The 14,026-nt window shown below is 44.2% G+C and overlaps 1 protein-coding gene across 2 annotated transcripts in view; it reads right to left on the reverse strand.

The window, feature by feature from the left end:
- Positions 1–14,026, reverse strand: part of SCARF1 (scavenger receptor class F member 1) — a 248,643-nt gene that overhangs the window by 160,109 nt on the left and 74,508 nt on the right. For both annotated transcript variants that reach the window (XM_085649059.1, XM_085649060.1), the window contains one exon: positions 6,861–7,386. In XM_085649059.1, coding sequence (XP_085505185.1) covers positions 6,861–7,386 — 526 coding nt within the window. The remainder of the gene's footprint in view (positions 1–6,860; positions 7,387–14,026) is intronic.

Raw genomic sequence — 14,026 nt, forward strand, 5'->3', positions numbered from 1 at the left:
GGGATGTGGGCTGAATGGCTGTGTGCATTGTTATAACGATGGGTGTGATTTGAGATTATAAGCGGGTACCGGTTGCCCTAATGGATGTTTTGTTTATAATGCTGCAATAAAAACATGTTTAAATAAATTGAAGATAATCATTGAGAATGATCCGATGAGATGTGGCATGATGTGGTGTTGGCGCTGCGTGGCCCAGTGGCATATCTTGAATGGCGTTGTGTCATGCGCCCAGGGTATGATGTGGTGCAGAGATGTTTTTATGCGGTGCATTACTGTGTTGGATGTGAGAAGCTGTACTACTTAGTAGTGGGGCTTAGTGTGATGTTTTGCAGCATGGTGTGGGTGGTACTTGCTGTTGCACGGTGTAGTATGCACTCCTAGAGGTAGCATATTATGGAATGTTGCTGTCCAATTTAGTTTTGCAGCGCAGTGTGTTGTATTGGAGGGGTTGATTGACATTTGGAATGGTAAATGAAACTTGGTTTGTGGTGCTGTGACTGATTGGTGCCCAACGAGGCTCTGGTTTGAGATGCAGCATTTCTTCATGTAGTGTTTGCATTAAAATAGTTAGTCATATGATACGCATGCTCTATAGAGTCATTCATGGTGGCATGGTGTGTGCTATGGTATCATGGTTTGGCTGATGATGACAGATGAGATAAGGAGTCATGTTGCATTGTGGGTTTATGTGGTGAATGTGTTGCTGCGGAACGATAAGGTGACGTGATATGCGATTAGGTGGATGATGGGTTGGAAGGCAATATTTGGTAGTGTTTGATCTGTGAGATGATGTGTGTGTGATGGCACCATGCATCCTATGGTGTGACATCATATACATGTTATAATATAGGATGTTTTTGGCTTTTGTAAGGTGTGGTGTGTGGTCTGGGTTATATGCAGTGTAATGAAATATGATATCATATTAATAGTGCAGTCAAGAGGTGTGCTGTGTGATATGGTTGTATATGTCATTTGGTGGGAAGAAATGCCATGTGGTAGTGTGGGTGTAATATGGAATTATGCAAGTATAAGTGCAAATTGGTAGGGGTTGCTGTGGCCAATTGTGGTATGATGGTCGGTGTCAAATCTAGAAAAATTCAGTCCTATATGTAGTATTGTGGAATCTTATTGTGGGGTATGGCTAGGTGCAGTGCATGGGGTATATTGTGTGTGAGGTGGCAGAGCGTGCTGCTACAGTATGATATATGCGGTGACAAGTAGACAAGAGGTTCCCTTTAGGCGACTGACTCTCTCAGAGTATTGAGTCCCAGCTTAGTTTCAGGAGGTGAGGGGTCTTTGAAAAGAAAGAATAGAGATGAGAGACTGAGAGGTGATGGAGGAAAGGAGGAAGAAGACAGAGGAAGGGAGGGGCTGTTGATTTTCTGGCATTAACTCAGGAGTGGCCTATTGTGTGTTGTGGTTTGATATAGATGCCGTCGTGAGATTGGACTCATGGTGGGATGTCTAGTTGGCAGGTTGGAAGCATGATATGGTGTAGCGAGTTGTTGCATGGTATATTGTGACACAGAATGTGGTTAAAGCAGTCTCATGGTGGAGAATGATGTTATGTTACGAGTAGTTGTTTTGAGAATTGTAACACGGAGTTTGAAGAAGGGGAGTAAGCAGATATGTGTTGTTCAGTGATATATTGTCAGATAGTGTGATATGTTACGTGGTGTGTGAAGGAGGGTGAATTGTACAGCATGCAGTCACAACTGTGAAGTGTTGCAAGGTGTAGTATGGTATGTAGTTGGGGGCTATGTATGGCTAAGGAGTAAATTGAGCTTTGCACTCTAACGTATATCTTGAATCGCTGGGACCATCATGAAAGAATCTGGCATCTCATTTCATCCATGTGGATATGACATCCAGGTTTCTTTGTAGGTCTCCTTTCTTGCAGATATCGCTTTAGTGGCCATGGTCGTGGAAAACGTACATGCCAGGATGATATCTGATCATCTCAAACTCAGTCTTAAAAAAATAAATTCCCAATCATTTTGTCCGGGTCTAGCTCCATTCTGGCCAAAAATAGGTTAAAGTCTACCAATGGGTTGGATTACCCTCAGACCATGCGTGAAGGCACAAAATCACTGGGTTTACTTCAGATAATTGTCTAGATCTCCAGAAAGACATTTACAACATGACCAAACATGCTAGACTGAACTTAGACTTATTCTAGGGGCAAAACATTTCATTCCAGAATACCACCTCAAATATTTCATCCAAGCATTGGCTACATTCCAGATTAGACTAGGTAAATCCTATTCTTCCCGGCATTCCTAAAATTCATCTTCTCCCTCTCTAAGTTTATTTACATACAGCAGCATGTTCAATCTCCGAGACTGGCTGCTTTATTCACCTTGCTCCTGCAGTGCAACGCCTAAATGGACTCCCAATTGAGGGCAGATATTCCTACCAACTAACGCTTAATTCATAAACTTGTACACGCTGATCACTCCCAATATTTGGTCAAAAAGCTGAAGATATGAGGAATGTTTCATACAGTTCACAGCTCTGACACCTTTCTTCTTGAACCATTGCCTTCAACAAAACAGGTCCCTTGAAATAGTCTTTCTGTGCAGCTCACCAAAGCCTGGAACTCTGTTCTGCCTACCATCAACACCATCACCTCTCTATCTGCTTTCAATAGAGAGATAAGACACTTTCTTCTAGATCTCTCCTTCCATATAGCCCCTTCCAAGCTGCTGTTTACCTACCTACTGGAGCACAACACTGTACTGTGATTTTCCTATGAACAAGATGCTCTGTGTTTGGACTGTATATATATTTCTTTGTACTTGATTGCTGAGCCAACTTTGTGAGTGTTTTTGGACTGTTTACTGTTTAGGTTTGTCTTTTATACTTCTAGGTGCACTGACCTTTGTAAAGTGTGCTGATGCTTCAGAGCATTGAATGTGCTACCTAAAAACCCACAGCTAAAATAAATAAATAATTCAGTAATGGTTTGGTACTGTTAGTTGCGGGATGGCGTAGTGAGAGGTGTGTTGTGCTGTATTGGATTGTGGTATGGTACAGTACCATGTCAAGTTCTGTGTTGTATTGTTTGTTTTTAGTAGTAAAAAGAGTATATTATTGGACAATATTGCAGATTCGAGGATGCTACACTAGCGGACGACTGTGCACTATATAAATTCCAAATAACAAATAATAACATCATTATGTGGAGGCCCCGTTTAATGTAGGCCAGGTGTAGGATAGTGTGTGACACACTGTGGAGTGAGAGATCGTTGAAGAAATGGCATTCCAGTTATTTTGCGCATATGGTGTGTTGGTGATGGAACTTCGATATTAGGGCAATTTGGGTCCATGTAGGGTTTTCGAGTATTGATATGATCTGTCATTGTTTACATTATTCTGGGATGTTCCATTTCCATGAAGAGATGTTGAAGAGAGTAAGGAAGAGCTTGAATGTGGGTGGTAGAGTCATAAGATTTTTAAAGATGGCTGGTGGACTGGTACTTGAAGGTAATCTTGTCAATCTGCTAGCTTGTACTAATTGTGATATTTGGGTTGTAAACGGGTGGAAATGGCTCAGGGTCTGCTTCCTTGATTTAATAGACTTTGGTTGGGGTTGGGCAGTTAAGTTGTCTACTTTTGCTGAGTTTAGGCTTTATAGAAGGTTTGAATCTATGAGCCGGTGCAGAGCTTGGGTTTATTTTGATTATGAAGGTTTAGGTCACTGTGTTGTATAATTAATTCCTATGACATGGAGTATTATATAACCAAAGCCTTTTAGGGTCATGCATCCTTGATCACTTGATTAGTTAATTTGCTTGATAGTTGCAAAGGTGCTGCTGTTGGGATTTTAGACTGTGAGCCTTTTTGTTGTCATCAATTCGCCCTCTAATATCTGAGTTACTGGAAGGCCAGTTTCTCTTGCCTCAGTGTCACTTCAGTATTCACTTTGCACACTCGAATTCAAAAGGTGAGGTCATGAACCATTTGTAAGGCCTGCTGATATGGGAACAGAAGAGGGAGAGAATTCTGAGCGTGTTCAGATCTTGGAATGTAAATCACTACCCCGAGTCTACAAAGTTTGTTGGTGAGTTCCAGTTGAGTGGTTCTGCGCTAGAATTGTTCAGTATGTTGAGTATGTCTGCAAGGCTTGCTTTTCCAGTGTTCAGTAAAATGCCACGTGTACATATATGAGTCTGTTTTGATTGACAGGTTCGTAAAGTGATGGACAAGCTGTCACTCCATAGTATGGTTTGGACTTTGCTACTGCCAATAAGCAGGCAGACATGATGGCTGATTCCAAAGCCTTGCCAAGAGCGTGCACGAATAAATCGATGTTTCAGAGGCATATTTTTTTTGTTGCCTATTTATATAGCGCGAACACGACCCGAAGGTATTGGAGCGCTTTACATAGCACCGTATTTACATTACGCATGCAGGCACGGGGAGATTAAGTGATTTGCCCAGAATCACAGGATGTGGACGCGACCTTGAGGTTCGAACTCTGGTTTCCAGCACCAAAGTCGGACCACATCCTCTCCCCTATTCTTATAACATATTTCTTAGTTTGGTGGGCAGTGGGAGGACTGTGGTTATGCTAGTTAAGTTGAACCAGTTATTAACGATATTAATGGTGAAGAAACACTGTTGATCAATGATGATGCTTGTTACCGAGTAGGAAAATGCATTTGCAAATGCAGGGTCAGTCTAGTGGCGGTAAGAATGAGCGGGAAGTGAGAGTCGAAGCTGTGCTCCAGCAGAGACTTGCAGTTTGCTCTGTTTTTCGAGGTGCTTTTGGGGCCAGTGATGCCTCCAGCTCTCCGATCAAGCCTTTGTGAAGGATTCATTATTCACGTCGGATAGGCACATTATGAAGCGACTACAATAAGCACGCCTTTGCATTACGTGAAAAATTGAGACATAGTGAATATCTGCAAGTTTCCGACCGCCATCAATGTAGGATGGATACCGGCCGACATGTAGTCGGCAGTTCCACTTGCCAAATTACATTCCAACTGCCGTGTAGGCGGTCAGAAACCTGCCGTTTTCTATTGCGGCTTGTACAGCGGCCCGGAAAAGGGCTGCAGCACAAGCCACAATAGAAATAGGCATGTTTTAAACATCCAAGCACCGTGTGCCAGGCCCCCTGAGCTGCCTAGCACAGGATCCATGGATGTTTGAGGGGGGCACAACATGTGCCACCCAAGCCCCATAGCAAAGGCCAACAAGGGACGGGGCCCTGCTAGGTGTCCCCAAAGTCCCTTTCCGTCTGCCTGTACATGACGGTCGAACTACCATGCACAGGCCGAGGGAAACAGACATGGTAATCCCAGCACTGCCCCTATTGTAGGGATTCCAGTCCCAATGCTGCCGCAACGGGCTCCTTGAGCAAGCCGTAAAAGCAGCGAACAGTCTGTACGACCGAGGCCTCCACAGCCGGATCATAATCCGGCGATCAGACCACTTCTATGGATGGCGGTGGGACTGCCACTGAGGGGCTGGCGGTGGGGGTCTCACCGCCATCATAATGAGGCCCTGGTGTTCCACAGGTGAATACCCTATATTGCTTATTACATGTTTTGCTAATTTCTGCTCAGTCCAAAGATGCATGTGCTATTTTAATCAAGGACTTCATGAACTGAAGTGTACCCCGTTGGTAACTGATGAAATGAGAAAACCCTGAAGTAACAGGAGCTATGCATACATATGTTGTTTTATGCTTTGCACTACCTTTGATTACATTGCGTGTTATTGAAATGATTTACATAAAACCGGTACTAAACTATTATATACATGTAATAAACTGGAAATAGACTGCTCCTTGTTGCTTCATGTTGCATTTAAGATTCGGCCTCATTCCGCCTGTAAGCCTTGGCGCTCATCTTCGCTACCTTGAGAGACTCAAGCTATGAAGGAGGTCACTTGGATATCCCTTTAGAGTGCAACAGGCCCTGGGACAGAATCGGTAAACACTCACTGCTCCATGACCCAAAGAAAGGGCCTCACACAGACACAGGGCAACAGGATCCATGTAGATAGGGAGGAAGAGGAGAGAACAGAAGGAAAGCAAAAGACGGGAAAGCTGTATTGGTGGGGGAGTGCATGAACAAGTAGAAGAGACGGAAAAAATGAGGAAAGAGGAGAGGAGACAGAGAGAGAGGGGAAAAGTGGACCATATGAATAGAGGAGGCGGAGAAAAGAGATCATAAGAAAGGAGAAGAAAAATAAAAGGCGAATTGGAAGAGTGAAACGAAGGATCAAGGAAAATAGGGATGAGAAAGAAGGGAGACCAGGGCTTTAAGTGGGCCGGGTCCCGTCGTTGCTCAGCACTGGCAGTTCTAAAAAGCAGGTGCAGAGACGGGTTCCTATCGGGCTCTGCATTTTTGCCCTCACCCTCAGCGTGGAAAAAAAAACCTTCATTCTGCAGCAATCCCACCCTTCACTGCCTTTGATGTCACTTCAAAGAGACCCGTTATAGCTCTTTCACAGTCTCATCTTTTTAGAACGGAAGCATGTTCAATAGTCTATACAAAGAAGACATGGTTGTTGTTTATTTATCTTATGCAACTAACAACCATTGGCAAAGCCAATAGTTCTGGCTTGCTGTAGGTGTAATGTTACTCGTTGTATTATATGTCCGGATGCAATGAAAGAAGCAGCAACATACAAGTTGGGCGGCCCACTATGCTAAGCACAGATTTGTAGCTTGCTCGTTTTTAAGCCACGCCCTTAACTGCATCGGCCACGCCACTTTGAGAGACCCCCCAGTTTTTTCATCCCACTTAACGCCCTGGGTGAGAGAAGATGAAAATCAATACTTTAAATGTCCTTTATCAGCAGACCCCATGGCCAACCCTTGTCACCAACTCTCCCCTGGGCCTCACCTGGCTCTGCACCTCAGCCCGTAGTATCCAGCAGTGCAAGGGTCTGTGCAGGTTGTGCCCTGAAAGCCCACTTCACACTCGCAGTGCCCATTGACGGGGCTGCATTTGCCATGCAAGCAGTCACATTGTTGCCCACAACTGTGCCCCCACCAACCATCCTGGCACTCACATTTGCCAGAGCTTTGGGCACACGGAAATTGGTTGCAGATGCAGCGGAAGCTGCACCGCAGACCCCACCACCCGTGGGCACAGATGCAGTGCCCTGTGGCAGAGTGGCAGCGGGGGCTGTTTGGGTTGCACTGGCACTGCTTCTTGCAGGTAGAAGACCACCATCCAGGGTCACACTGGCAGGATCCAGTCAGTGGGTTGCATTTCCCTTGGGGTCCACACTGGCACGCAAACTGGCAGAGGTGCCCCCAGCGGTTGTGATTGCAGGTGCATTGGCCGGTGGCAGGGTCACACTTCCCATTTGGGTGGCACAAACAAACCTCTTTGCAGTCTGAACCCCAGTACTGATTGGGACAATCTGTGAAGGAGAAGAGAGGGTGGGTATTATATTACAGGAATCTCAAACTTGTTACATTGAGAGTGATACCCCAAAACATGACAAAAATACATGTCCCCTTATGGCAACACTCCTCCAAAGTGATGAAAGGTGATGAGGCCAGAAAACTCTGTTACCAAGAACATACCAAACAGCGGGTTCTCCAAACGCACTTCTGGAAATCAAACCGCCCTAGCTGGAGTTCCCTCGATGACAGAGGTCACCCTGGCAGTGAGCCAGGGTCCACCACTGGTGAGAGTCACCTCTGGGATGTTGGATAAGCTGTCCAATCTACAGTGGATGGGTCACCACCAGTTCTGGCAACATCAACTCTGTACACGACCGCCATGGCTAGAGTGGATGACTTTCTCAGTCAGCCACTGTGTGGTGTCCAGAAAGCTGAGAAACACTCCCTCCATGTTAGAGAGACCAGATATGGCGGTGGTAATAATATACTTCAAATTTGCACTTTCTGAAATTAATTATAATTTTAGTGTTCATATTGCATTTCATACAAAGTAATACAACACATATCTTACCTTTCCATTTGGGAGCAGATGTACAAAAGCATTCTTGCGGTCAGAAACGGTCCGAATCGCAGAATCGGGCCTTACTGGCCGTAAAAATGCTCTTTCATATGTACAAAACACAAATTTCGATTTGAAAAAATAATAATTAATCACAATTTCTGTTTAGCAATTCAGTATTTGGAAGGGGCATGTTTAGGGCATCCCTTCCTAATACCGAATCGCAGCGGTATGTAGGAATGTTTTGCCGCTGAATTACGGTCGCAACACATTCATTTTTTACTGACACCTCAAGGGTTTTGGTAACCATTCACAAATGGGAAGGTGACCACCACGGGACCCATTCTCCTTTGTGAATGTTAAAACAAATATCTTTTGAAAGCAGGCAGTGGTCCATGGGGGTGGTCCATGGAGCCACTGCCTCTCCTAAAAAATGAAACATAAACATTTAATTCTCTTTTTTGAAATGCATCCCGTTTACCTTTAAGGAAATTGGGCTGATTTTAAATTTTTTTAAATAAAAGATTGCTTTCTTACAAAGCTATCAGTGACATGATGGTCTGCTGACCCCAGCAGGTCACCGTTCCTGTTATGGCTGCAATTCTTAAAAGGTCACACATTGCAACCTCTCTCATTAATATTCATGAGGTAAGCTGATTGCGACCCAATTAGGAATCGCTAAATGATACTCAATGGGTTTCATACATTAGGAATTGCAATTCTCTAATTGTGATTCGCAAATAATCGCACTTCTAAATTGTGTCCATATGGCCCTTAGTTTCTCGATTTATTGGCCTTGTGAAGATAATAGACTCATTTGGCTTTGCTGATATGCGCACTCGCATGCTACATCACATCACTTGTCAAGTGCCAATGAGACATCATTCATCTAGGTGCTCCAAATTTAGCGGACAGTGAAAATGAGGCAGCACAAGCGCATTGCTCACCCAGGGTGGTGGATCGGTGTAGTTGTGTGGCATTGCACTTTGTATCTTGGAAGTGACAACATAAACCTATTCTCCTGTGATTCCTCTTCTTGGAGACACTTGGTTAAACAAACATGGGTGTTCAAGTGCAAACAGCAGTGGCAGCTGGGATGGCTCACTGGTGGTGAGGCGGCGTATCAGGGGGAGAGTGCGCAATATTAAAAAAAATGTATTTAAAATAAACGTACCTTGCCACTGGGTCTCGCATCTCTGCTCCTGCTCTCCTCATCGAACTCGAGGAACAGGAAGCCCAGCCAAGCCCCACCGACCAATCACAACAAAAGCATCCAGGCTCCCCTGACCAATCACAACGCTGCGTTGTGATTGGTCTGAGTTTCCTGGTTCGACGCTCAGACAGGGAATGGGGGCCTGGGTATGTTATCCACGCAGGCTGTAATGCAGCCTACATAGAGAACAAGGAATGTGCGCATGACTAATTTGGGCGGGCCGAGAGGGCCGGCCAAACAGTCATGTGCACTTAGGAGTGGGCAAAGCACTCCTCCCTTACCCTGCTCTGAAAGCAGAGCAGCCCAGACCACTCGCCAGCCCGCAAAGCAGCACACACATAAAACAACTCAAAGTTATTAGCATTTTATGTTTCTACTACGCACTGCTTGAAAGCAGTGGAAGGACTCTCCTCTGCCATAGCAGAGGAGCCGCCACTGGCACACAGCCCAATGTGCCTCTTTCTGCCAGGGAGCGAGGGGCGAATTCACTCTCTTCTCTGAATACAAAAGCCGCAAACAATGGACTAAGAAATGGTATAGTGCAAAGGATGGAAAATTTTACAAAAAAAGCATGTCCATTACTATTTCTATATCAAAAAACGTCTTTGGACGATTGGTGCTGATTTTGATGTGCTTCTAGCTGGAAAGGAAGGCAGGTGGTCTCCTGTACTGTGAAGACGATAGAGGGGCGGATAGTTAAAGAAGAAACAAACAATCTTCTCTCCAGCTGCCTGCTATCTGGGAGGAACTTAAATGTGTGAAAATGGTTGGTCAGCGGATCTAAAGAGTGCTTGGGAACTAGTATATGGCTTCAATTAATTGAGTCATTTGAAGTTTCATGGTGACAAATGTTTTTGTTTTTTGGATAAGTAATGGCTTACATATTCACAATACTTTCTGCCACAGGCTAGGGCCTCATAGAACAAGGCAGGATTCAGTTCTGAGTAGCTGGTAACACCCAACTGCAGTGATGAATTCACCAACTGAGCGTTCATAGTTTTAAAAGGGTGAATTTCCTACCAATTAGTCAAACTTGCATTGGTTTTTCATTTAAGAGGTGTATGTAGTTTTATATGAAATGGTCCGAAGGTGAAACACCCAAAAAATATAGTTACTTAAAAGCTTGTTCTTTTTGGATACATCTGTGACCCTGAACTCACCTCTATGGCACTTATAATCACAGTTCTCATACTTGTTATTTATGCTCCTCAACCGCTGGTTCTGAGCAGCATCGGATTGGGAAGGCAGGCGGTCGGGCGTTGGCCGATGGGCCTGTGCCTAAGGGTCACATGTGGGCCAGTTTTTATGTCTCGCGCCTAGCGTTGCAGTGCGCAGTACTGCTCGCACAGCACGAGACCTCATGTAGGGGGTTCTGAAAGCTGACCACACGCTCGTGAGTGTGATTTTGCTTTTGTCGGCTGCAATTGGCTTTAGCGTGCGTTTTTTAATAAAATACAGCACGCAATTGGGCAAAGGCTGGCGCATGTCCCGCCTTTGCTCCGCCCACTTCCCATTGGTGTCTGTTACGCGCAGCAGCGCGCGTTCGCCTCGCTGCCGCGCTCCCTCGCCCCCGCTCCTCTGTGGTGCGCGCGCACCACTGGTTTGTTAAATTGCTGGAAAGGAGTCTGGGAGGCGGGCCGGCGTTACCATGGTGCTAAGTGAACTGACAGATAGCCAGGGCAGCAACAGCACCCCCGTTTAGGTGCTGCAGCAGGGTTGCTTTAGTGGGGGGTCGCAGCGAGGATCACAGGGAAGGTGCGCTAATATCCTTTTGATTACTGTGTAATTCGGGTAGAGACTGTTGGCAGTGGGCGAAGACTTGCCTCCTTTTTACGTCTACTACCCTTGATTTATTTGGTTGCAGTAAGACACTGCACCCCTAACTCAAAATGGATGCAGAGCAAACGGCACTGGCACGAGCGCTACGATTCTAACCACGCATGCTGAGCGGGGCAGTGTCGCTTCTTGTCAAATGTGGAGACCCGGCTATGCTGAGAAACCACTTTGGACTAATCCATAATAGAACCTTCAAGAATTCAACGCTGGAAAAGTTTTATAATAAGACATATTGCCAACGAAACAGCAGAAAAATTGTTATGGAAACCTGAGTTTACTGTATGTTAAAGTAGGTACATGAGTAGTTATTAAAAAAACAAATATCCAGTAGATATTTTAAAAGACTCGGCGAGTTAGGCCATGGCTTTATTTTGCTTAAATGCGCACATTTTACAATTTCAGAAGAGTCGAAGGACCAGTGCCTTCCGTATCTGGCGATTGTAACCATAGTGGCCTATAATTGGTCTACAGAAGGGGATGGCATTGCCAAACTGATGTGGTATTTGTCACTCTCAGTGAGAGACTGGGTTTAGTTTTAATAGCAGGAGTGTTCACGTTTTTTGTCTTCACCCCCAGATGTTAATTAATTCTGCCTTATTCTTCCTCTCGGAGTCTGTAGAGGGACAATGAGATGCATGGGAGGAGTGAGGGCATGATCCCACTCCTTCACGTAAATACATTTTACCCGTGTGAATGTTTGAGGGTTAAGGTACTTGGATAGAAGTTGTCATTTCCCTGTAGTGTTCGAAATCCCTTGCCATTTTAGTTTAGGATTGAACTATTTCAGAATTTCTGTGAGGTTGAGGATCTCTTCTCCAAGCCCGCCATTCCTTACCGAATCAATGGTGAAAGCCCTAGGTTTCCGGGAAGGCAATTGAAAAGTAATAGTTGTTAAATTATTCAGTTTTGTCACTCAGCAGGTGCTTCATTAGACTGTTTCCCCTGCAGGACCTACGCTTAGGATGTCATAGAAGTGAGAAACTTTTAGCATTTGGTTGTTGTTCTGATAATTAGAGTTATTCCTCATTTCTGTGTCTTAAATTTGAAATTCCTTGTAATGTGTCAGTTGTCATCCTCTGCCAGTGGGCCTTTGATTTTCTGCAATTAATCTGGATAAAGACTTTATGTATGACTGTGTTGCTTTACCCTAACACAGGAGGAACGGCGATACCTGTTGGGATGTGTGTATAGTACTAAGCTCCATAGAAAGGTGTTAAACACTTGCATTAACCCGGTTACCTTTTTAGGTCTCGCTTGACCGTGCAGGTGTCATCATAACGTGATTAAGCGCAGAAATAGCTTTCAGGAGTACTACATACAGCTCTGTCCACAGTGTGGTTGGCAGTAATGCATGTTTTGATTGTGCAGTAAAGTGCTTGCTCCCCAAGAGTATAATCTATCAAGTTGCCAGAGCTCTTTATCAAGTCGCGATATTGCGTTGCAGGTTGACCTTTAGGTCAAAAAGATGCTACAGCAATGTTGTAGACAGGGCCACTAAAATGATGGTATTCTGTGTCTGTGGCGTTTTCCACATAATTTGTGCATTTGCTATCTAATCGATCAGCTGTGGCATAACCTGCAGATTTTAACTCAAAAAAATATTTCTAGCTCAAACTAATCAAGAATTACTAATAAACAGCAACAACACTTACTGCTGCACAGTGAAAGGTCTTTTGCAAAGGTTGGCTGATCCCCCCCCCACCCACTCACCAACACTGTTGCTTAATTATGTATCTGGGTGTTAAACAGGAACTAGTAATGCAAAACGTTTGCCCAAGCATTTGTTGACCGGTCTAAAACAACAAAATAAAGAAGTTAGATAACAATGTGGGAAATTATGCCACATAATTTAGTCATTTCCTCCACGTAATTTGAACCCCATCCGCTATGTAGTGCTAGCATTCAAGGCTATGTCTCCTAGCTGGATAATTAGGGTACGAGTTCTTCTCGTTCGTGAAATAAGACAAGGACACTCCTATATGCCCACGTGAACCAGGGTTAATACATATTATGTAAACAATTGTCCTGTTATAATCTTTCAAAATTTAGACACCTCTCAGTGGTGTAGAGGAATCCACCATCTAATGCACTGTTTAAATTCTCACCACCTAATGTAAGTGAAGAGCCGGAGACAGTAGACTGCTTGTAGTTTCTGTCAAAATACACGTTCAACCAATCCATATGTAATGATGTGTGAAAAAAACATTATAGTGCTGAGGGTCTCCTCAGGACAGTCATCTGACTACTGCACTACGAAAGTGTGAGCCATGTTGTAAGGCAAGCACCGTTCACCGGATCTCCCACACACTGTTTCAATTACCTGCAAATTCAGGGGAAGCTGCTGCTCCAGCCGTGTGCTAAATAACACACAGGTCACCTGCTTCCTCATATTTTATCATCTGTAGCTTTTATCGTAGTTGGAGTGTGTTTATCCCTGAGTCATATAAGGAACGGTTCCGTCTGCAAGCGGCGAAAGCATCCGCTGCCGCGTACACCGCCACGGTGAGTTCTACATGTGCATAAAGGCTTACAGCTTTCTACATATTCTAAATGACCCCAGAAAGTAGTATGTCAGTGAAAGGCAAAATACACCAAACTTTAGTGCATGACCTAACTTTTTTTTTAATAGTTATAGCTGGTCAACAGCACAGCTGCCTGGATGACAGAGTTCAGCATGTTTTTTTAATGTATGCAGAGGGATATTTGGCTCCACCCTGAAGAATTTTTCTCTTTCACGCAATTCTATCAGCTGGTGATGTATCATTCAAGGAAGTGCTTCCATTAGAATGCTTGAGTAATTATCCTAAATCTGAACAATAAACCGGGCTATGCTGTTTGTCACATTCAGATTTTTTTCCTCATATATACCTTCTAGACTTTATTTCGCCACTGCAAGTGGCATAGAAAGTATTCTACAGCAATCTATCATTAACATTAAAAACATATTAAATATCAAAACACATACAGGTGCATAAAAAGCGATTAAATCGTAAAATAAATAGAATGAATCATATCATAAAAACAGCAATTCATATGCATTGTTGTG

The sequence above is a fragment of the Triturus cristatus genome, chromosome 3_2 (assembly GCF_964204655.1).
Source record: "Triturus cristatus chromosome 3_2, aTriCri1.1, whole genome shotgun sequence".
NCBI classification, from domain to species: domain Eukaryota; kingdom Metazoa; phylum Chordata; class Amphibia; order Caudata; family Salamandridae; genus Triturus; species Triturus cristatus.